This window comes from Thermobia domestica, chromosome 18, assembly GCF_964235325.1.
Source record: "Thermobia domestica chromosome 18, izTheDome1.hap1.1, whole genome shotgun sequence".
NCBI classification, from domain to species: domain Eukaryota; kingdom Metazoa; phylum Arthropoda; class Insecta; order Zygentoma; family Lepismatidae; genus Thermobia; species Thermobia domestica.
The window spans coordinates 22,564,182-22,588,361 of NC_137471.1; the positions used below are offsets into that span (position 1 = coordinate 22,564,182).

The following is a 24,180-nucleotide window of genomic DNA, read 5'->3' on the forward strand; positions in this document are numbered from 1 at the left end:
CAATACATGAAAAAAATCTGAGAAACATATAATCGCTTTGTTCAATACCAAACATTTTTAACATACTAAACGACAAATAAATAATTTTAAAAAAGTACTTATTTACTACAAAGAATCCACTTCCAACGTAATACTCTATGACGCCACAGTTTGCTGATCTTCTAGGTAAACCGCACGGAGAGGGGAAGGAGCAGGCAGGAAACGTGGCGTTGATAGAAGACAGCAACTGATGACAGGAAAATAAGCACATCGACAGCGTAGGTGATGGTTTTGGAAGCATTTACTCGTGAATTTATTACTACGTGTACACTGCAAAGATCTGTTCATTCCATTTTCTTACTAGTGCTGTTAAAATTCGAATGGATTATTCGCATGTTTGAATAATGGATGAATTACTCCCATGTTTGAATAATGGATGATTACTCCCATGTTTGAATAATGGATGAATTATTCCCATGTTTGAATAATGGATGAATTATTCCCATGTTTGAATAATGGATGAATTATTCCCATGTTTGAATAATGGATTATTCGCATGTCCGATTAATTGATTATTCGAATACTGAAAACGAATATTCGGGTAATTTTAACAACACTACGTATTTCCTATCTCTCACTCACCCCTTGCATGCTTAAGATTTTTCTCCCTGAGATTTCTCTGATTGTAAAAAACATGCTTCTACGCCATACACTGGGTAATTGGAAATGATTACTACAGACTTCGTTAATATTAACTAACATTATATAAACCTTCACAAATAGGAAGCCTAATATATATATATCGGGTGTTCTAAAAATGGCGTCCACGGACTGCAGAGCACCATTCTACAAGTCCAAATAAAGCGAAAAATATACATAATTTTATACTTATCAGATCCTCGTCTGGAGACTAGAATTGAGGGGTGTAGATGCAAAAGTGGCAATCTCCACTCGGCCGAATTTTTCAGGACGAGCGATTAATTGATGTCTCTTAAACCCCATAAGATTTTAACGTACAGATTTTTTTGGCATAGTAGATCGTAGCAATATTAGAGGGTTGAAAATAAATTTTCCCCAGACGAAGTCCCTCACTTTTTGTAATTACTGTTTCAAAATTGAAGATTGCAAGTTTTGAAAATGAACGTGGACTAGTGAACTAGTACAGACTTGTTGACTTATTACAAACTAGTGAAGAAGTTTGGAACGATTCCAGGCAAGCGACACGATCGCCATGGCAACGTCTGACGCCAGCGGGCCTCTGATTGGCTGAAGTGGAGATTGTCACTTTTGAACCGCACCGGATAGTGGAGATTGCAAGTTTTGCAAAAAATGTGATATTCGCTTTCAGTTTTTACTGGGAGGATGTAGGTTGTGATCCAAACAGATTTCACCGCTCGGTCGGGACACTTAAAACAATACAGACCCACCTCTAACTCAATTTCTCAAAAAATTGGAGATTGCCACTTTTGCATCTACACCCCTTAATTACACTATTTGGCAAACGTCGCAGATAAAGAATCATAGAGTATATCTACCAATCCATCTAATAGTTACATCGATTCTTTCCAGATGGCAGTTAAAGTCAACAGACATTCACACTAGAACCACTTATTAATGTAACACTCGATATAACTACTTGATTTATTCGTAGAGCACTGTTAATGGTTTCAAGTTAATCCACGTTTCCACATAGTGATTTTTTTTTTTTTTTTAATTTTGCATAGCGGCTACAGGACGCCCCAGAGGGTAAATCATTATATAGCACTTTTCCTTTATTTTGACCTGAAGAATAGTGTTTCGTTGTCCGTGGGCGCCATTTTTACAACAACTGATATATACGTGTGACAGGTTGTTGTTAGCGTTAGTATCAGCTGTTGTGCCACATAGCGAGCTGAACACGACGATGCTGATCTTTGTTGATGCTTACAATATGAGTTAACTAAGAGGGAAAAATATCTGTTACTGTCGTTCAACTCTATTGTTAAGATATTCTATCTATGATCGGAGAAATAAATTAAGATTAGGGAACGGAAGAACATATATTGGGTGGTCTAAAACTTGCGCTTGTGCTCAGCAGGAATGATGATAGATGTAAAAAGAAGACGAAACCATAAGATAACCTTCAACCTCCGGGGCCTTGTTTCCGCGATAGAACCTGGGAAAGATATGACGACGAAGTAACACCGAATGGTACATTACAAGATAAATATCTAATAAAGTTACCGCTGTTTGCTGTGGAGTACAGGTAACGTGTGTGACGCAACCAGGCGACCTGTGTTCAAATCCCATTACGGGTTCCTTTTATTTATCATTTTAAACGATGCAAAACATTACTGCAAGGTGAATGTGAATGAAAACAATGAAACAAAGTGAAAATAGACGAACTAGGATCACACTCAGTGGATTGGATTTATAACGCTTGAGTGATAATTTTCTTCCCAAATTATACTAAAAATACCATTAGTAGGATTTTCAGGCCACATTATCGGTGAGTATTAGTTAATCTTACCAATAAATTTGATTAGACTAGCTTAGTACACGACAAGATTCAAGGGCTTTTTTCCCTTAGAAAACGCTCGGAAAAATTACTCACCACTAAGCTTAGCAACCTCTTCGTCTTCTTTTGGGACTGCCACTGACGTTGATGGAGGGGCCTCCTGAGATTCCATTGCCTGTAAAACAAGTCACAAAGAATAGTTTTAAGTAGCAACGTCGAATTATAGCAACAAAGAGAGATTTTTACACAAACAGCTAATTAAAATTACGCCTTTTACAAATGAATACCATTCGAATTGCTACATAGATTTCATTAAATAATAATAATAATAATAATAATAATAATAATAATAATAATAATAATAATAATAATAATAATAATAATAATAATAATAATAATAATAATAGATTCTCAATGTAAAACTATAATAAATCATCCTAATATTATATACTAAAATGGGAAAAGCAAAGGTGAAATGTTATTACTTGCTTAAAGGTTTTCACTAACGGTTTCTTTCATCTTATTTTATTTTTCATTTCCTTTTAAAGTGCTTTTACTCTCGCCATTCAGATTAATTCCTTTCATTAGTTAATTATGACATGTAAAAGTTTTCATGTGTGTATACCGACGACAAGTATCCAATTTTGATCAACGTTGCTTAAACCTGTATTTTTAAATTTCGTTTTGTGATTTTTCTTGGAAGAATGTTTTTAAAGTCCTGTCTCCCGAGAGTCTGATTGTTAAGAAATATTCATACAACATTTCGAAAGCTGTTCCGATTTCTTCTTCCGTTTGTAATATTACAAATAGAAAGCCATCAGTCCTGACTAATCCCTTAGGTAATTACAATTAGTTTATAACCAATATTTAGAAAAATGCGATGACATAAAACACGTAATTAAAAATTGTACTATCAGTTAACACTTCCATACTAGCATACGCTTCCACTAATCAAGTTCACTCATTGAACACCATAAATAATCTTTAACTGTTGTTGGGGTCAAAAAAAGCAGTAAATTCAATTAAGAAATGTTTGTTATTACACGTACTTCCACAGTAGCTTTCAGTTAATTTGGTTAACATAGCTGCACTGTTGTATATGTGCATCTCTTCAACGGAACATTTTCTCTTTTATCTGACAATGTTTCTCATTGTTCGTTACAACTTAAAAGCTTTCTAAAGATGGTTGAATTGTAGATATTTCGCTAGCAGTTTAAATGAAATGATATGAAATCTTTCGAGTTTTACGTCCTACGCTTATGCCGGTTAGGCTAAAGGAGACGATGATGAGAAATGAATGAAATGGTGGAATGAAGAGTTGGAGGAAACGGAAGAACCCCGAGGAAACACACGCACACGGTGTTTTCAACCTCAAAGTTCACTTGGCTCGATCTGAGATCGAACCAGGGACCCCATGCACCAGAAGTGAATTCTAGCACTGAGCCACCGCGGTCCCCGCTAGCAGGTTCAATTGGCAAACAACAACAGTAGGAGATTTTTAGTGTTCAATGAAAAAACTTCATTAGTGGAAATCTATTCACAATATATCTGGTAGCAGGCAGTCTAGTTTCAGTAGTAGTGTCAAATATGATAACTGCTTTCTAAATAGTTCCTAATTGCAAACTAATTGGAATTATCAAAACGGATTATTTAGGACTTATCTGACACCTCTACTTGCATTGTTACAAACAGAAAGAAGTAGAACACCTTTCGAAAAGACTATAATAATGCGGCTATGCGAATTATCTATAATTTACATAGAATGGGACGTACGCAAGAGGTATCATTTCTTAATAATCTAGACATCGATAATTTCGTACACCAATATTCATGATTAACGTTGGTTTAAAGGGACAAGTTTTGCCGATAGTCACTACATTCTTCGTATCTCCCTCATGTATTTTTTACCTTTCACAAAAATTCACGATTTCTCTTATAAATTTCAACCTAGAGACTTCAAATTTTTAGAGAAGGAACTTCATAACCTATCGAAGGCAACAATCCGTGCCGATTTTTTTATTTAGAATTTTCTTCATTGTTGAAATGGCTTGTTTGTTGAAAGGGATATCCAAACCTTTAATAATATAACTATTTCAACAATGAAGAAAATTCTAAATAAAAAATCGGCACGGATTGTTGTCTTCAATAGGTTATGAAGTTTCTTCTGTAAAAATTTGAAGTCTCTAGGTCGAAATTTATAAGAGAAATCTTGAATTTTCATGAAAGGTAAAAAATACATAAGTGAGATACGAAGACTGTAGTGACATCTACCGGCAAAGCTCGTCCCTTTACACCAACCGTAATCTTTTCTATTGAAATGAAAGAATAGGATTTGTGGGGAATGTTTTAATGTGTGTCAGTAGTGTCTATTTGAAATTTCCCAAGCACTGACTCATGATTAGGCATTGACAAATATGAAACAGGTACGTATCTTCAGCTTATTGATGTAGTCTTGATAAGCGACATAATATACACTAATAACAAGCTGTTCTTCTTGATCGGTCTTCGATGATGTTACTCTGACTTTGGAAAAGCCCAGTAGTTCTGATGCTCGACTCGAGCGAGGTTATGGAACCTCCTATATTTGCGGTGAAATACGTAAAGACGTGTACCTATGAATCCACTTCTCATCATCCACTTCTCGTGGCATCATATTTGTCAATGCATGATCTTACACGTTGACTTGTGAAAGTTAGCTGACTTCAGTGCTTGGCAACGATTTCAAAAACAGAATTACACAGCAGTTTTACAGACAAAAAATTTCATTAATTAATCACAATTTAGTTTTGAACTATCCATCATTTCCTTTCGCTGTTCGTTGAATGTCTTTTGAAGAATATTGAACTAAAAGTACAATCATGGACAAAGTTTAACGATGATATCTATGAGCGTCCGTGACAATAATTTCTTCATAATCGAGCACCTTAAGGAAAGATAAACTCAGTACACTACTTTAAAAACCGCAAGAATAGTATAAGGAAATACAATAAAAGCTTTTTACGTACCTTGTGTTTTATTTCCAGATAAAGAGTTATTCAAAAAGCGCGCCGGTTTTGGATCGTCTGGCAAGTGTTTGTTTCTCGGTTGCCGAAATTGTTTCCTATTGTTGCTCTACCCACAAACATTCCGATTGTCGCCTTAGTCTGAATTTCTCGCATTTCTTCAGTCTGTGTCTAGCCGTGGAGCAGTTTACTATAGGGCAACGTGTGCTAATTGTGAAAACTTTTTATCAGGACGGAGAAAGTTATGCAGCAACTGTCAGGTGACTTCGCGCGGTTCTTGGGCGAAATGAGGCACCGAATGAATCAACAGTTCACAGACTTACGAAAAAGTTCATTGAAATGGGTTCAACAGTGAACTTTAAAAGTTCTGGGCGTCGTCGTGGTGGTCGTTCTGAGCAAAACATTGCGGTGGTTCGTGACAGTGTGGCTGTTATTGCGTGCCAGCGCAGTAGAGGTGGTCATATGCCCGACGTCATTCACCATACCTGAAATCGGAATGTGTGATGAATATGTGTATGAATTTTGTTAGTGTGTTTTGAAACAATAAAGCTCATAATTCGATGTAACAAAACTGGAGCGCTTTTTGAATAACCCTATATTTCATTCCCTAGCTTTTACAGTTAACACGCATGTAAATTTCGACTCGATTGCATTTTCATTAGGCTATTTCATCTTAAGATCCTCTCAACAGTTAGACAAGAAGGTTACATAAACAATAAGATATAAGGTAAATAAAAAATAAAGAGTAAGATATGAGCAATTTTCTTTGTTATACATAACTTGCGTAAACAATATGAATATCTTAATGTATCATGCGAGAATATTAGTTAAAAAAAATAAAATAATAAAAGACTGACCTTCTTAGTTTGCAGTGCACTTTCCATGCGTTTCTGCTCAGTCTCGAGACGTCTTCGGATTTCCCCCAATTGCGTAAGAACCTTGGTGGGTGATTTCTCGGCGACCTCTCTCGGCGCTGAAGGAAGTTCGTCCAAAGGAACTTGCCATTTCGATTGGAGAAGATCAATCGCACTCGAGCCTGTTGGAGGGGGTCTGTTGCCAGTGCGGTAGAGAGGCTTCGCTCGGTGGGAGGGAACGGGTGGAGAAGTCGATCGTACTTCTTGAACTGTGACTGTGAAGTTTTCATCTTCTAGTTGATCACATTCATCTACCTTGATCTCTGGATTTTCTTGTACTTCTTGACCACGAGATAGCACGGAATATCTTCTTTTATCCTCGATTCTTTTGCGGATCTCTTCTTGGCGAAGTCTTTCGGCTTCTTTCTTAAGCTCTTCCTGTCTTCGGGAAAATTTTTCAGCTTTTTGCTTTCTCTGAAACAAAGAAAAAATAATCTTCAACATTCCACGTATCCTGTACAGTACACTAAATGAATGAATAATGGAAAAGCTGGCGGAATGAAGGAAGTAAAGTAAAACAAAGGGAAATTCTAGAGAAATTTTAGATGCGAAAGAAATATTATCACCACCATTAACGGGCTCTGGAGGAAGAGAAATTGAGAATACAGTAAGACGTCGATAATCCGAACGCGGTCCCTAATAGCTTTTTACATTTTGTCTTAGCGCTAGCGATAAACCAACTATAGGGTTGTGTGAAGTCAATGTTTTTACAAAAGCTCATTCATACGTTATTGTTTGTCATACATATTTTTATTTTCCCTTATGCCTATACAAGTGTCACGTGTGAGTTACAACAACAGTGTAATTTAGTGTACGAGCAGGTTCCTCAGAAACATTTAATGTAAGTAGCCTTACGTACGGTATTGCAATTACTGTATGTACTGTATAACCGCTGTATCGATAAAAGAGCATACCGTACAGTATATTTAAGCCTAAATGTCATTTTCGAAAATCCGAACTAACTGTGATCCCGATTAGTTCGGATTTTTGACTTCTTACTGTACAAGCTTTCGAAAAGGGGGTGCTATAGTACAATCATGGCCAATTTATACACGGTTCACACACAGATTTTGGTATTAATTTCCCTGACTTCCCATGATTAAGTAAATAGATTTTCTTTGACTCAAGAACACTATAATTTACGGTTAGATTTAGAAAATAATAATAATAATAATAATAATAATAATAATAATAATAATAATAATAATAATAATCATCATCATCATCGTCGTCGTCGTCGTCGTCCAACGGTCTCTCTTCCATTTTTTAAATACAGCATAAGCTTACTTTCTTGCTGAGTCACTTCCTGATTTGGAATACAATAAAAGAGTAGTACCAAATAATAAATTATACACTAACGATATCTTTTAATAGCTCCGCATTATGAATATACTCATAAATAAGTCAATATATATATATATATATATATATATATATATATATATATATATATATATATATATATATCACCATTTAGTATATATAAATCCCGCCGACTGTGAGGTAAGGAGTGTTACTCGATTTCTGAACGCTCAAAAGGTGAAACTGGTAGAAATTTACCAGCAACTGAAAGCAGTGATAATGTGGATTTCTGGGCGGTAAATGTTTTGAAAGTGATGAAGAGTTGGATAATGCAATGACCAACTGGCTTAACGAACAGGGGCAGAAAAGTAGGCTCTAACATGGGAATTGTGAAGCATGTGATCAAATACGACAAATGTTTAAATGTAGACGGTGATTATGTAGAGAAGTGAAGGAAGTTTCAGATATGTAACAGAATTGTTTTTTTCCAACAAATATTGTGTTTCATTTTGTATAACTATGTAGTCTTTGTTTTCTGGACGACCTTGTATTCTAGGATGCATACCGGTGACATATATGGGTTCCTTCTTCCTAGTAGAAATTTTCTGGGAGAAAAGTAAATGAAACCTTCAGTTGTTAAAAATATTGGAGATTTGGCTGTTTCAAGAAATTCGTTACCTACACTTAGCGTTACTGATCTAGCATTCTAGAGATGTTATTGCGAAAGACATCAGCGAATATCGAAACAGTTCTAATTCATCTCGAATTCACTGGAGACAAAGTAAGATTTTCTTTACTTAAATATTCAATAAGCATCCTGTAGCATCTTATCATGTAAATTATACCGAAAGTCTTTACTTATTTACTTATTTTAGTTAATTTCAGGACTTGTAACGTAATAAACCGATAAAGTGTTGATCACAAATTCCATTTAGACCTTGATATTATGTTATGAGAATTAATGTGCACAGATAACGCATTATGTTTCTTCCTACGTTATAAACAACCTTAAATTTTAAGTGGACTCACCTCCTCCTCCTGTTGTCTTTTCTTGGCCTGTTCTTCCTCGTACTCTCGCCTCATCTTTTCTTGTTGTTCTGCAACGCGTTGCATAAACAACTCTTCCTCCAATCTCTCTTTCATTTTCCTCTCTTCATCCTCTTTTTTCTTCTGCTCAATTTGCCTCAGCAACTCTTTCTGGTACTCCTCTTTCCTATGAGACTGGTCAGGAAGCTGTTCCGTCGTCTATAAAACAAGCGATACATCAGATTTTGTAATAAAGTAAAAAGTATTAGGTTGCTTTGTCATTCAGGATCATAGCATATACGAGGTACACTCATGTCCAAAATTATTGTCACATGTCTATAAATATGTTGTTGTAGGAATATAATATGATAACGAATTCGCCCGGTATTTCTTATAATGTTGGTATGTGTATAATCGGCAAAGACATGTATGTGGCAAATTTTATGTCAAAAGAGTAGTAAATAAGAACAATAAAACGAAAATAAAACTTTCCTGTCCATTCACCAATATTTTATTTTACTCATTCTAATTTTCGTATTTATAATTCTTTTCCTATGAAATTTACCACATTTCCCGGTTATACACAAAGTATCAGTATTAAAAGTACCCTGCAAAATCATTATCAAATTTTATTCTTACAAAGAAGACACTTATAGATATGCGACAATCATTTTGGACATGAATGTATATTTAAAGTTATAACACCTCATTTTTTTTTCTCAGGAGTGGTAACACAAAGAAATGTGCTGTTTGTTTTAAAATACGCGAGCACGCGTTGTCAATGCGTGACAGACATGGCAACACCGTACAGCACACAGAACTCTAGCGGCAGCGATGAGTGGTGGTGTTTTTTGATACGGTACTCGTTTTCTCCATTTGTGTGGCATGGCACTGCTTGAAATTCATCGCAAGTTGAGTGAGATATATATGATGATAGTGTCATGGATATGTCTAATGTGCGTTCCTGGGTGCGACAGTTACAAGAAGGCAGAATGTCGTGCGACAATAAACCAAGACAATTTCGGCCTCGCACAAGCCGGTCTGACGACATTATCGAATGAGTGGAGAATCACCGAGAATTGTTTTTGGAGGATCACCGAATGAGTATGGAACACATTCCTTCCAAAGTTCGCATTCCCGTAGGATCTGTGCACACTGCCGTCACACCGGCTTGTGCGAAGTCATGTTTATCTTGATTTGTTGTCACACGATATTCGGTCTTCTTTGCACTGTTGCAACCACGAACGCACATTACGAGTAGAAACATCCATGACACTATCATCACATGTCTTACTTAACTGGCGATGAATTTCAAGCGGTGTCACACCACGCAAATGGAGAAAACGAATGATTACGCCTTCCTGTTCTTGTAATGGAAACGCCATTCTACGAGTATCGTAAGTATCAAAAACAATCATTGCTCTCACTGCTGTCGCTGTTACGAACTGACAACGAATGCTCGTGTATTTTAAAAGAAACAGTACGTTTCTATCTGTTCCAGTCCTTTGAAAAAAAAAAAAAAAAAAAAAAAACTGGAAGTTGTTATAACTTGAATGCATTTCTTTTTACTACACTATGAACTTTAAATGTTACTAAATAGTTAAAAAAAAAGGATAAATAAAATACCGATACTAGCCACCTACATTGTAAAAGTGAATATATTAATTGTACTTTATGTCATTAATTTAGCAAAAGCTCACATTAAATGCGTTAATCTTCATTAAGGATTGTTTAAATGTCCAGAAAACTGCTTTAAGGATACTGAAATTTAGGAACTTATTTTACGGTTTCCTTTGAAATGAAATGAAATTTAGGAACTTATTTTACTGTTTCCTTTGAAATGAAATGAAATGAAATTAATTTGAAATTTAATAGTTTCACTACACATTATCTTCTAAAATATTAAATATTCTTTACTCGGTGAAAATTCAAATTTTGTTCTACTTCACATATTTTTATAACAAAAATTGAAATGTGTCTGTCTGTGAGCAACGCTAATTCCTAATATTCAACAATTGCCGCTCCGTTACGTTCGCTGCCCGTTTTTATTTGAAAATAGGTATTAATAATGCTGAGTATGAACGTTTTAAGTTCCCTACTACACATTAATAAAAGGAAAAAACTTTTTTTTTTATTTTTTTTTTTTTTTTTTACATACCAAATCCTCTGTAGGTGCAAATTCAATGTCGCACAAGGAGTAAAAATGTGGATGACCGGACCGGGATTCGAATTCGGGATTTTCGGCGTACCGTGCCGATGCCTTAACCACTACGCTACCCAATCAGAGTAAGGAACATTTTTACTCTTTGTCTATCATTGAATTCACATCTACAGAGGATTTGGTGTGTACAAAATCCGGTCGATTCCTCCATAATGATAATACAACTGTCAGAGTGTCCTCAATATATGGACGCTGGATTGTCCAAGCACAACAGCTAGGTTATGGTACAAGCTATGTGATCTAAGTGGAAAGCATCGACTTCAAGAGTGAGAAAGCGGATGGCTGTTTTGGGAAGGAAACTGGGTAGCGTAGTGGTTAACGCATCGGTACGGTACGCCGAAGATCTCTAGTTCAAGTCCCATTCTAGCTATCCACTTTTTCACTTTGTGTATCGTTTAAATTTATTATTTATTGTTACTTATTAAATATAAATAAGGTTGTAATCTCTATATATAAAAAAAAAGTCTTGACTGACTGCCTGACTGATCAACACCCAGACCAATTCGCTTAAGCTACAAACATCAAATTTGGAGGGAGCATAGAATTTCTGATGTAAGGTCCCACTAACGAAGGACTTTTGGAAATTGAATGGGGAAAGGAGGGAAGAGGGGTAGCAATTATCACCTTAAAATGTCCATATCTCGGAATCTCTGAATGTTAGAGTCATGAAATTTGGTATATGGACTTTCTCGTTTAAAGTAGATTTTCTTTTTTTATTTGACTCTGAGGGGAAGAAAAATAGGGGTGAGAATTACATTATAATACGATGTTCATATCACAAAGTCTCTTAAGGTTAGGGACATGACATTCGGTATCTAAAATGCAGGCTTGTTTAGGACTGAAGAAAACATCAAACACAGCAGTGTTGGCAACAGTCGCACGAACAATTTCCCTGCGTACCCAGCGTTTTGGAGACCTTACTTCTAGAATTACCCTCGTAAGTTACTAAATATTTATCCTATAACTACTACTAGCAATTATTAGTAAGTATTTAACTTAATTTCAGACATGTAATGCAATCATCGCTAGACATATTCTTTCTTTCTAATATACATACCTGTGATATATGGTAGTTAAAAGCATTTCGTAGTCGACCACCTGCCAACAAAAAACAAATGCGTAATTAAATTAACTACTATTACATAAGAAAAATAGACAACCGACAGGTTAAAAAATAAACTACAAAAATTGATAATTGCAGTAATTTAGAAATGAAATGAAATCTTTAAGTTTTACATCCTACGGTTATGTCGGCTAGGCTAAAGGAGACGGTGATGATGGGAAATAAATGAAATGGTGGAACGAAGAAAGTGAGTGGTAGAAAACGGGAGAACCAAAAGAAAAACCACACACACGGTGTTTATTCACCACAAAGTTCACATGGCGCGAACTGAGATCGAACCAAGGACCCCACAAGCCGAAAGTGTGCGCTCTATCACTGAGTCACCGCAGCCCCTGCAGGAATTTAGAAAGAAGATCAAAAGTTGATTATCGAAATTTCACATGCAAGGAATTGTTACTATACTAACTATTCAGAGACTTCATCTTAAGTGTGCGTGGTCTCTGTTGGGTATTTGGAGGATTAGGTCAAGTATGACTGACAACGATCGACTGCGTTTAATGCCAAGTACTGTAATATAATAATAAAAAAATAAAACAGTTTACGTATCGTCGTGGGGAAACAGAAATTGTAATGGAGAGTTATTATTTTAGTTTAACGTTCTATGATTACGCATCAAGGCTAAAGGGGACTGTAACGATGAGATTGATGGATGATAATAGTAGAATGACGGAAATGGGACGAAACGCGAGAACTCCGAGAAAACTCATGCATATGGTTATTTGTCCATCACAAAGCCTATTTGGTAAGAGCTGCGATCGAATCAATAAGTAAACGCTACGTTTGGGTGAATTGAGTTGCTACCAGAAATACATGTGACAATAGTGCTAAATGTGCTCAACATATCAGGGGAGTTTCAGGTGCAAAGCTCAAAGGGTTTAGGAGAGCCACTAGAAGGTCACATGTAGGTACATGTTATAGTCATAATAAATAGTTCAGAACATAAGAGAGAAGCCTTATATCTATTATTTCCTCTCAACTACGTTGTGTTTGTGTTTCCAGCATGTTTAAGTGATGAAACACAAGGGAAACTTGTTTGCTTTGCAAATCCGAAGTGATTTTGTTATTACATAGAAAAGTTACCTATTACTACAATCAATATGTACTTCAGAAAAGAGTACATGCCTCGCACAAATACTCTGCTCACAGTGACCATACCTGGCAAACGCAATCGAGTCGCACTTGAAACATTTGTCGTTCACAATTCCGTTGAAGCAGTAATCGTAAAGAGCGATCCAACTTACAGGCTCCTCATTCAAGTATTCGCATTATGGAAAGCGAATCGAAACAAGTTGCGAAAACCAGGAGAACTGAGCAGGTGAATTGTGAACGACTGAAGTTGTATGAACCTGTCACAATGCCAAATATTCACGTCACTTTGTTATTGTTGTATCAGTAATGAAACGAGCAAAGACTATATGGACGGACGGAACAGGTGAACATCCAGAGGCTGAATTATGCCAGTACATCCACCAGGTATCAGCCGTTTCATCAATTCAAAGCCTTCTGGCATACACACTGACGAAACACTGTCGTCTTTGCAGACCACGAATCAAGTAACAGGAGGACTTTCTTATCACTTGGAATACTTTTCCACATGACATCCGAATAGAATCATTTGATGTCGTCACACCTTCTAGTGGCCGTATCTCCTAAAGCCTTTGAGCTTTGTACTTAAAACTTTCCTGACACATTCAGCGTACTTAGTACTACTCTGTCACATATGTCTAGGGCAGCAACTCGATTTACCCAAACGTAACGCTTACTTGTAAGATCCCTATGCGCGAGAGGTGATTGCTCTACCAGTGAGCCACCACGGCCTCCAATAAACAGGGGTAAGTTCATGTGATAATATTCGTTCGGTTTAAGATAAGGCTATGCTTTTCATACAGATGAATGACGCCGTTATTGTAACGATGTTAGGCGCAAGTAATTAAACGCTTCTTCTCGAGATGTGTACCTTCTTAACACGACTTTCCCCTCTTTTTGTTACATAACCAGTATTGTTGCTTTTGTGTATCATTAGTTCCCATACGTTGTAAATAATCTGTTGTTCGCTACGTGGGAGAGCGAAAAGGGGTACATGGTAACTCAGTGCTAGTGTGCACTTATATGGTAAGGGGTTCCACTTTAGATCTAAGACGAAGTGGATTTGTGATCAAGAACATTGTATCTATTGTTCTTATTTATTTATTTATATTTTTTTTCAGAGGATACTCTCATTTTCTCGCAAATCCTCATTCGATCACTTCTTCCAAAATCATTACGTATTATTAATGTCTGTCTCCTTAAGCACACAGATCATGACTGTGGGTCATGAATCTGCAGATGTAATAATTTCATTTAATCTCGTTTTATTCACTAAATCCAGCCTCAACTGTAGTTATACAACCACGCAAAACACACCAAAAATCCTTCGCCATCTTGATTTTGTTAAAAATATTGAGTCTTTCTACGACTTTCTGTTACTTAGTGGTACGTTGTTCTATCTGTCATGAATCGAACCCATCTGTTCTAATGGAATATCCGGGACCTCCCATTTCCTGTGGGAGACTCCCTTGTGCCGCCACAGAACGATTTAGAATCATGCATTTTTGGATAGAGCGGATTACAAGCCTAACACAATAACATGCAGCCTCAGCTCAATAGATAATAGTTTTGGAGATATTCGCCCCCAAAGTTAATATTTTCCCATGGTTTTGGACAGTCCTAGCTCTGAAACTATGCACTTTTGACCACGGGTTCATATGATTTTTTCCCCTTGTTTTCATATGAAGAATCACATGTTTAAGTTTGTCGGTCTAGTTCATTAACACCTTATATGCATAAAGGCGGATCCAAGGGGGGGGGGGATAAGGGGCTTTGACGCCCAGGTTTACACTGGATAAAATAGGTTTCAATTCAGCTTTACACTGGATAAAACGGCAAATTATGATTTAGCCCCTCCCTTGATCATATCCTGGATCCGCTATTGTATATATATATATATATATATATATATATATATATATATATATATATATATATATATATATATATATATATATATCAGTCGCAAACACAACAATGTGAGGGACATTCAAGAACTTAAGCGAATCCTGTTGGTTTTGCTTCCGATAATTCGACCGCGCATTACATTATTCACATGTTCTATGGGTCATGGTGTGCTCCTAGGACACGTTTAATATGGCCGATATGTACTGCACACTCAGAGAACTACAACTCAGTGATTACGTGCTTTTCCCGCTACAGACGTACGGCCGTAATATTCTTTTAAGTTTTGGAGATGAGAGTATACACACAGTGTGGCAATTAGGAAACAAGCCCTATTATTATTATTATTATTATTATTATTATTATTATTATTATTATTATTATTATTATTATTATTGTGAAGTTAATTTTGGCACGGAAATCTTTCATAGTGCTGAATATTGGAAATACGTTCAGAAATTTCCAGCTCGGCTGGTTGTCAGTGTGGCGGGTGACGCGGTTAAATATAGACTGGTGTTATGAAATCTCAGTGATATAGTTTACCGTAAATTGTAATAAAGCTTACTGATGCGTTTACAGTAAGTGCACTAACTCCATGCATACTAATTTGTTTACTTTGACGAATTTACAGATAACGTACCTAGCTCTTCTCTCCTGACTGGGTTATCATCAACTCTTCTTGGCACGTTTTCATCGAAGAAACTAGGCTGATAGCCTGGAGCTCGTTTCCGTAATTCAGCTTCTAGTTGATCTAAAAGAAAACAACTTATAAATGAAATGTATTCTTTCCAGTTACGATTAGAAGTTATATTCTTTAAGAAACTTGGCAAGCACTTAATACATTATTAGACAACTATTTAAATTAACTTTCTTCTTTTCTCCTTTCTACTTACACAGAGGCGGATCGGAGGGAAGGGGACAGGGCAGCAGCATAGGCATCAATGCTACAAAAGCCCAATGTGAGAGAGATAACTGGGAGTCTTTCACTACACCCCTCATCGTCCCCCACCATCCTCGTCCTCTAGATCCGCCTCTTGTACTCATAATAACAAATCTTATACTTATCCCTCTCTCTGGGTCTCACAGTATCTGTACCTAAGGTATGCTTTTCCTTTGCTTTTAACAGTAATTTTTAATTGAAGTGCGCTTTGCCTTTCCTTAGTTCCCACACTAATTATCACAGAGAGGAACAATCAATACCTCGTAACGAAATTTTTGCAACCATCTTCCATTTGGCACACAAAAGATAATCTTCTGTTGCCATTTTATAAATAATGAAAATTTAGAATTTACAACTGCAACAACAACAAAAAGTATATTTTCCTTGTAACTGGTTTAATTCGATTATTACATAATTTTATATTTACAAAATAGTACACCTACAGCTACAAAACGGTAATCAGGGTTAGCGTACGCACCTTGAAGGCCGGATTCGATTCTCTTCACTATAGGCTCCAGCATACTGTTTTAACACACCCGAACAAATTTTCACGCTTTTCTTACAAGAATGGCGTTTGGTGCCCACATAGCTCACTCCCTACCACACCATGACTGACGCCGGATGATGGTCTCTGAATTTTGGGAACCTTGTCTCTGATTGTCCGAGATTATGAGGCATACACATTATCATTTTGGCGCTTGAAACTCTCTTCGGTAGTAAACAGTTTCTGATCGGTGAAAAGAATCGTTCGCGTACAGCTAAAGTGCGAGGCCACATTTACGCTTTCTTTGCGCCTTCAGACGCGTTGTCAGGAAATGTCGCGTTGACCGCTGTAAGCTTGAAGATCAAGATTAAGATCATCTCTGAGTATACTGGATATCGTACGCTTGGAGATGTTCATGTCGCGGGTCACCATTGGCTGTTTCCGTAGAGATTTCTCTTCACACGAGTTGCCACTGCTATAATAGCTTCTGGAGTCCTTGCACCTCGTGGACGGCTTTCTCTCGGACGATCCTGAACGGACCAAGTATCAAGGAACCGCTGAATTGTGCGGTACACAAACATATGGCTGATTTTTACTTTTTTAAAGCGTGTTGAAAACTTGACTCACCGAATTTCTCAACTCTGTGTAGTGTTATCACTCTTACCCGGTTTTTTGTAATCATCCCATTCCATTCTGCTTGTACAGGTTACATGCTTTCTACAGCAGCGCTCACAATAAGTCATCGCACATTCAATCCCCAGGATCATTTATTCTCCTCACAACGAACAGTGTTTCAGTCTCTGGAACTTTGTAACAATATATATATGGCCAAACTAGGTAAAATCATATACTAATAATATTAATATGAACAAACCCGGTTGTTAAATGACTGAAAAATTATCATTGATATTACGTAACTCTGTACTACAACGTGGCGCGCCTCTGGAGGCTTCACAGCTACTTTCGCCTTTGCTTTGCTTTTTCTTTTCCCCTGCTTCTTCACCTTTCTAAGTATTAGTAATTGATCAAGTATAACATTCTAGCTTACAGGTTTATTTGCTTCGGCTGTCCCGAGCTTAAGATATAAGTAAAAATACATTAAGAACAAATGATAAAGAAGCTAAGTCTACGTGATGGATAACAATAAGAAATGATATAAAAATCAATGAGTTGATCAGGGTCTGTATACCTACTTTTGGGCCACCCTGTATATGATGGATACATGAAGCAACGTAGAAATGAGGGTAGAATATATAATAAAAATACGAAGGAAAGATATAATGATGGTGGGTGGTTGTTATCATATTAATGGTGATTTCTATTAATATGAGTTTCATACTTTAGATGCTATCATAGACATAATGATCAGTATGTATTGTACCTTATAATCTTTACTCTGAACCTTAACTTGATACATAAATCATATCATGCTCTTAATATTCTCTTCACTTCACTAACACTTAATGTCATATAATTGACAATTTTAGACAGCCTTCTACCTAGGTTGGGTAAAAGGTAGTGGGAACACTGTTCTAACGTCAGAGGGCTGTGTCCCAGCTGATACGGGAATGTGAAGGGATAAAGTGTAAGCGAATGGCAACGACTGTGTGTCGTGAAGTAGAGGAGGAACGCGGAAGCGTCAGAACAATAACTTTTGGAAAGACAAACAACATGCGTGATCAAATTTGAATTGGCACGTCGGCATACTGGACATTGTTTTCAGGGTCTTCATAACGACCTTTTCGCCAAAATGAAGCAACCACTTCGCGGGAAGCAGTACAACACAAGAAAAGCCCTCATCCGTGCCATCTAGCGGTAGCTGCGGGACAGCGACAGAGATTGACTCACTGAAGATGTACGACATTTTCCACACGTGTGACAGAAGGTGATAGAAATGAGATACGATTACACGGAAGGGGTGTAATAGGTGTTATTGTATGCGTAAAGCCAGATAAAAATTATAACAATGTTGCCATTACTTTTTAACCAGTCCTTTATAATCATAAAACCGTAATCTTAACTTGTATCAAAAACAATAAATTAAACAACAGACTTTCATATATCAGTGTACCAAACAACACACTTGTATTACCTTGACAACTTCTACTTTATTTTTTCTATGTGTTACGCCTTATGGCAGTAGAACCTAGCTACTCATCCATCAACTTACACTTACAACTTCATTCCGCAACACTACTCTAACTTATATATAAACCTTTAAGGGATCACCACCCGGAAGTCAGTACATATTTTAGCTCATTGCCTTAACTACTGCGCAATGAAACGTTACATATTATAAATATTGTACTATAAGATAGAGTTATGTTTCAGCTACAACACAAGACACTGATTCATTTGGTTGTCTTCTGATATCGAAAAAGGTAACAAATAAAAAAGAAAATATTTGATTCGTTTTAGAATGAGCACACAAGATGGCACTTACTGTTAGATCTTACTAGAACTGCTCAGTTTTATGAAATGTTTATTTGTATGCGTAAAGTATTTTAGAGTAACAATCTTATTACGAAATAGATAATAGGTTTGACTGTTTTTCGTGTTATGTTTCACATTTTATTTAAATATTAATTTACATTTAAGGAAATAGATTTTGAGAAGAAACTTGCGCAGAACGACATAATGCGTTGTTGCCAAATTTGTACATTTACTGTGGTAGTAACAAAAAGAAAATTTCCGGATTTTAGCGTTGCAGTTCGAGAAGCAGAACTTAGCTGTGAATTGCGATAAGGGTCAAAAACTAATTTCTCCAGTAAATTTCCAAGCAGAATTCTATGATTACATCCTTTATTATCTGGCATCAGTAAACACTCGACACTATCTGGCAACGCCGCACTATTCAAGCAGCGTTTAGCACAGCATTGAGAAAATACCTAGTGATCCACCTTAACACACAAAAAGTGGAAATCTGACTGGCTGGACCGGGACTCGAACCCGGAACCTCGGGCATATCGTACCGATGCGTTAACCACCCAGTCCGACCCCCCAGAACAGCCACTCACTCTCGAGGTCGGTTCTCTCACCTCGGACCACGTGGGTTCTGTCACAGACCAATGTTGTGATTGGACGATCCTGTATCAATATAGCAAGCTCCTTATGACGGTTGTGATTTCATATATACTAATGAAACGAGGTAACAACCGATTTTTTTTTTTTTTTCACATCAAGTCCTCTATAGGTGCGAATTCTATAACACACAAACAGTGAAAAAGTGACTGACTACACCGGAACTGGGATCCAGTCACTTTTTTTACTCTTTAGGTGTGTTATAGAATTCGCACCTATAGAGGATCTTATGTGGAAAAAAAAAATCAGTTGTTTCCTATTTTCATTAATATACACACACACAAAAAAAAACTTATTGGTATTACATAATAAGATAACCAAAAACTTAATTACGGATTTGTACTTCAGTAATATAATAATAATAATGATACATATATATACAAACAGCAAAACATTAATATAAAAAATATAAAAGCTATTTAAAAATAATTTCAATAAATAACCATAACCCATTTATAGACGAAAAAGAAAAAAGAAGTCCAAGTAATGAACAGACGTAACATGAAAACTATTAACCTATCATGGAACTAATAGAACTAATTATTTACGATACCTCTGGAAGTTGCGCTACTGTATTTCACGATTTCGATGTCTGGACGTGGGGAGACATATTCTTGGGGTGCTGAAAACGATCTCACAGGCTCGGGAATTGGAATTGTATTAACTGAACTATCAACCCTTATTTTAGGCTGAAAGAAAGAAAAAAAAGATTATTATGAAACATTTCTTCAGATATTTGTGATGATTTTAAGGGATGGTTCGGAGAACAATTTTCAATACTTCTTCACTCGTTGCATATGCAATTTCTTCCGTCTTTTCTGATCATACCAGGCGCTTCCATAAGGTAACTTTCCCTAGAGCGGTAAACACAAAGACGACTCAGTCATATTGAAACACTTATTGCCACAGATACAAAATAGGTAACACTCCTTTTCAACATATTTACCACTGAACTTCAGACATTTGTCATACCGTGGAATCAACTTTTGTATTTTGATGTCTTAACGGTCAATCGCCTGGGAGTGGAACCAGTGTATGACAGCCGTTTGTAATTCTTCACCACTATGAAAATGCTTACTGAACAGGTATTTCTTGAGGTGCAGGAAGACATGAAAATCACCCGGAGCAAGACCTTAGCTATACGGTGAATGGTCAAACACGTTCTAATGAAATGACTGTGCAGAAGATCGGTTGTCAACGCATACTATTGCCCGGATCTTGTTCGGAGTGATTTTCATGTCTTGTTATTTCTTTCCGGTAAGCATTTTGATAGCGATGAACAACTGAGATGGCTCTCATACATTGGTTCCATTCCCAGATGGCTGACTTCGGAATATACAAGTTGATCCTATGGTATGGCTATTATCTGAATTCCAATGAATATGTTGGAAAGCAATGTCACCTGTGCTGAATTCCGGTGGTGCAGTATGTTGAAAAGCAGTGTCATCTGTGTTGAATTCCAGTGGTGAATATGTTGAAAAGCAGTGTCATCTCTGCTGTATCTGTGACAATGTTTCAAGGTCATTGTATCTTCACTGTCCTAGAAAAACTTACTTTCTGGACGCGACTCGTCCTTTCCACATCCTGAGACTTTGATTTAAACTCATCATTAATCTAACCTAATTAAAAACTATTATCTAAGTTTAATGTACCGATTATAATAATTGTTTAAAGCAACTTATACTATTATAAAATAAAACTATTTTGCCTTAGAGTTGTGAGTTGCGTGACTAAAACATTTCCAAAGCTGAATTCTGTGAACGAAAATAAAATAAAGCGATTTTCTGTTTGAAAATAAAAATAAAATCTTTGTTTTACGTCCCACGATTATGCCGGTTAGGCTAAAGGAGACGATGATGATGAGTAAAGAATGAAATGGTGAAATGAAGAAAGTGGGAGGAAAGGGAAGAACCCCGAGGAAACCCACGCACACGATGTTTGTCCACCACAAAGTTCACTTGGCGGGGTCTGGAATCGAAGCCGGGACCCCAAGTACCAGATGTGAACGCTCTACCACTGAGCCACAGCGGCCCTGATTTTCTGTTTGAATCTGTTACTAAAATGATGATTGTTGAAAAATGAAAACTGGTATTCAGCAGAAAAGATCGAATGTATAAAGAAAGAAAAAAATGAAATCTTTCAGCTTAACGTCCCACGATTATAACCTTTAGGCTAAGGGAGACGATGATTAATGAAAATGAATGATGATTAACGAATTCGCGGAGTGGGAAAGTGGGAGCAAATGAGAGTACCCCGAGAAAACACACGGACACGATCCTATCTACCACAAATATACTTGACCAGGAATCGAATAAGGGACCCCATACATCAGAGGTAAGCGCTCTACCACTAAGCCACCGTGCCCCTTATCCTCCCGGATGTGTAATGAGCAAGTCTTACAGACGTTCCGATTTAGTCGGGAAAATGCAGGACTTACGTCATTTATCCCCTCAAAAGTAGTTCAGAACTAAAAAACGTCCGGCTTTCTTTCCCAAATATAAGTCAATAATATTCGTGCTATACTTTAAATGATGCAAAAAATTCCGCTATTGCTAGTAATTAATTCTCAACTCATAGGAAAAATCTTCCCTATCACTCACCGGAACTTCACGAATTGTTTAACTAATTTTGATACTTCAGCAAGAAGCAAGTGATTAACTATGATTATTGTAATGTACCACGTGCTTCTGTGTATATACAAACAATTTCATATGTTCCTGTTTGTAAACATCATCACATGGATTTACGTCGGAGTACTATGCACCACGTGGGATTACTACAAAAACCAGACGATGGACCACCTACAAGTCACATGACAACAGGACAGCAGTAATGCCACCGCCACTCGGGGACGCCTATATATTGGACAGCAACCAGCGGACAAGCACCCGTTTTCTGGTCTCCCTCCTCTTGCTTCCCTGGAGCACTAAGAGCGACCTACCCCCAAAACCTCTAGTCTGCTTCGGGGCTCTGTCGGGATCCCAACCTCAGTTGCTTAGCTTGCTTTGGGGCTCTGTGACTTTTATCTCCATCACTGCTTGCTTCGGAGCATTGGGGTTTTCTACGCTACTATGCTTAGCCTGCTTCGGGGCTCTGTGACTTCTATCCCCTTCAGTGCTTGCTTCGCAGCATTGGGGTTTCCTACGCCACTCTGCTTAGCCTGCTTCGGGGCTCTGTAGAGATCCCACCCTCAGTTGCTAAGCTTGCTTCGGAGCTCTGTGACTTCTATTCCCTTCATTGCTTGCTTCGGAGCATTGGGGTTTTCTACGCTACTATGCTTAGCCTGCTTCGGGGCTCTGTGACTTCTATCCCCTTCAGTGCTTGCTTCGCAGCATTGGGGTTTCCTACGCCACTCTGCTTAGCCTGCTTCGGGGCTCTGTAGAGATCCCACCCTCAGTTGCTAAGCTTGCTTCGGAGCTCTGTGACTTCTATTCCCTTCATTGCTTGCTTCGGAGCATTGGGGTTTTCTACGCTACTATGCTTAGCCTGCTTCGGGGCTCTGTGACTTCTATCCCCTTCAGTGCTTGCTTCGCAGCATTGGGGTTTCCTACGCCACTCTGCTTAGCCTGCTTCGGGGCTCTGTAGAGATCCCACCCTCAGTTGCTAAGCTTGCTTCGGAGCTCTGTGACTTCTATCCCCTTCATTGCTTGCTTCGGAGCATTGGGGTTTTCTACGCTACTATGCTTAGCCTGCTTCGGGGCTCTGTGACTTCTATCCCCTTCAGTGCTTGCTTCGCAGCATTGGGGTTTCCTACGCCACTCTGCTTAGCCTGCTTCGGGGCTCTGTAGAGATCCCACCCTCAGTTGCTAAGCTTGCTTCGGAGCTCTGTGACTTCTATCCCCTTCATTGCTTGCTTCGGAGCATTGGGGTTTTCTACGCTACTATGCTTAGCCTGCTTCGGGGCTCTGTGACTTCTATCCCCTTCAGTGCTTGCTTCGCAGCATTGGGGTTTCCTACGCCACTCTGCTTAGCCTGCTTCGGGGCTCTGTAGAGATCCCACCCTCAGTTGCTAAGCTTGCTTCGGAGCTCTGTGACTTCTATTCCCTTCATTGCTTGCTTCGGAGCATTGGGGTTTTCTACGCTACTATGCTTAGCCTGCTTCGGGGCTCTGTGACTTCTATCCCCTTCAGTGCTTGCTTCGCAGCATTGGGGTTTCCTACGCCACTCTGCTTAGCCTGCTTCGGGGCTCTGTAGAGATCCCACCCTCAGTTGCTAAGCTTGCTTCGGAGCTCTGTGACTTCTATTCCCTTCATTGCTTGCTTCGGAGCATTGGGGTTTTCTACGCTACTATGCTTAGCCTGCTTCGGGGCTCTGTGACTTCTATCCCCTTCAGTGCTTGCTTCGCAGCATTGGGGTTTCCTACGCCACTCTGCTTAGCCTGCTTCGGGGCTCTGTAGAGATCCCACCCTCAGTTGCTAAGCTTGCTTCGGAGCTCTGTGACTTCTATTCCCTTCATTGCTTGCTTCGGAGCATTGGGGTTTTCTACGCTACTATGCTTAGCCTGCTTCGGGGCTCTGTGACTTCTATCCCCTTCAGTGCTTGCTTCGCAGCATTGGGGTTTCCTACGCCACTCTGCTTAGCCTGCTTCGGGGCTCTGTAGAGATCCCACCCTCAGTTGCT

The 24,180-nt window shown here is 38.0% G+C and overlaps 1 protein-coding gene across 5 annotated transcripts in view; it reads right to left on the reverse strand.

Annotated features, from left to right (window-relative positions):
• The window catches only part of LOC145675869 (uncharacterized), a 92,444-nt gene that overhangs the window by 12,311 nt on the left and 55,953 nt on the right, over nt 1-24,180 (reverse strand). For all 5 annotated transcript variants that reach the window (XM_081746643.1, XM_081746644.1, XM_081746642.1 and 2 more), the window contains exons 7-12: nt 20,114-20,249; nt 15,696-15,806; nt 11,999-12,039; nt 8,724-8,939; nt 6,336-6,806; nt 2,573-2,651 (exon numbers count right to left, since the gene is read on the reverse strand). In XM_081746643.1, coding sequence (XP_081602769.1) covers nt 2,573-2,651; nt 6,336-6,806; nt 8,724-8,939; nt 11,999-12,039; nt 15,696-15,806; nt 20,114-20,249 — 1,054 coding nt within the window. The remainder of the gene's footprint in view (nt 1-2,572; nt 2,652-6,335; nt 6,807-8,723; nt 8,940-11,998; nt 12,040-15,695; nt 15,807-20,113; nt 20,250-24,180) is intronic.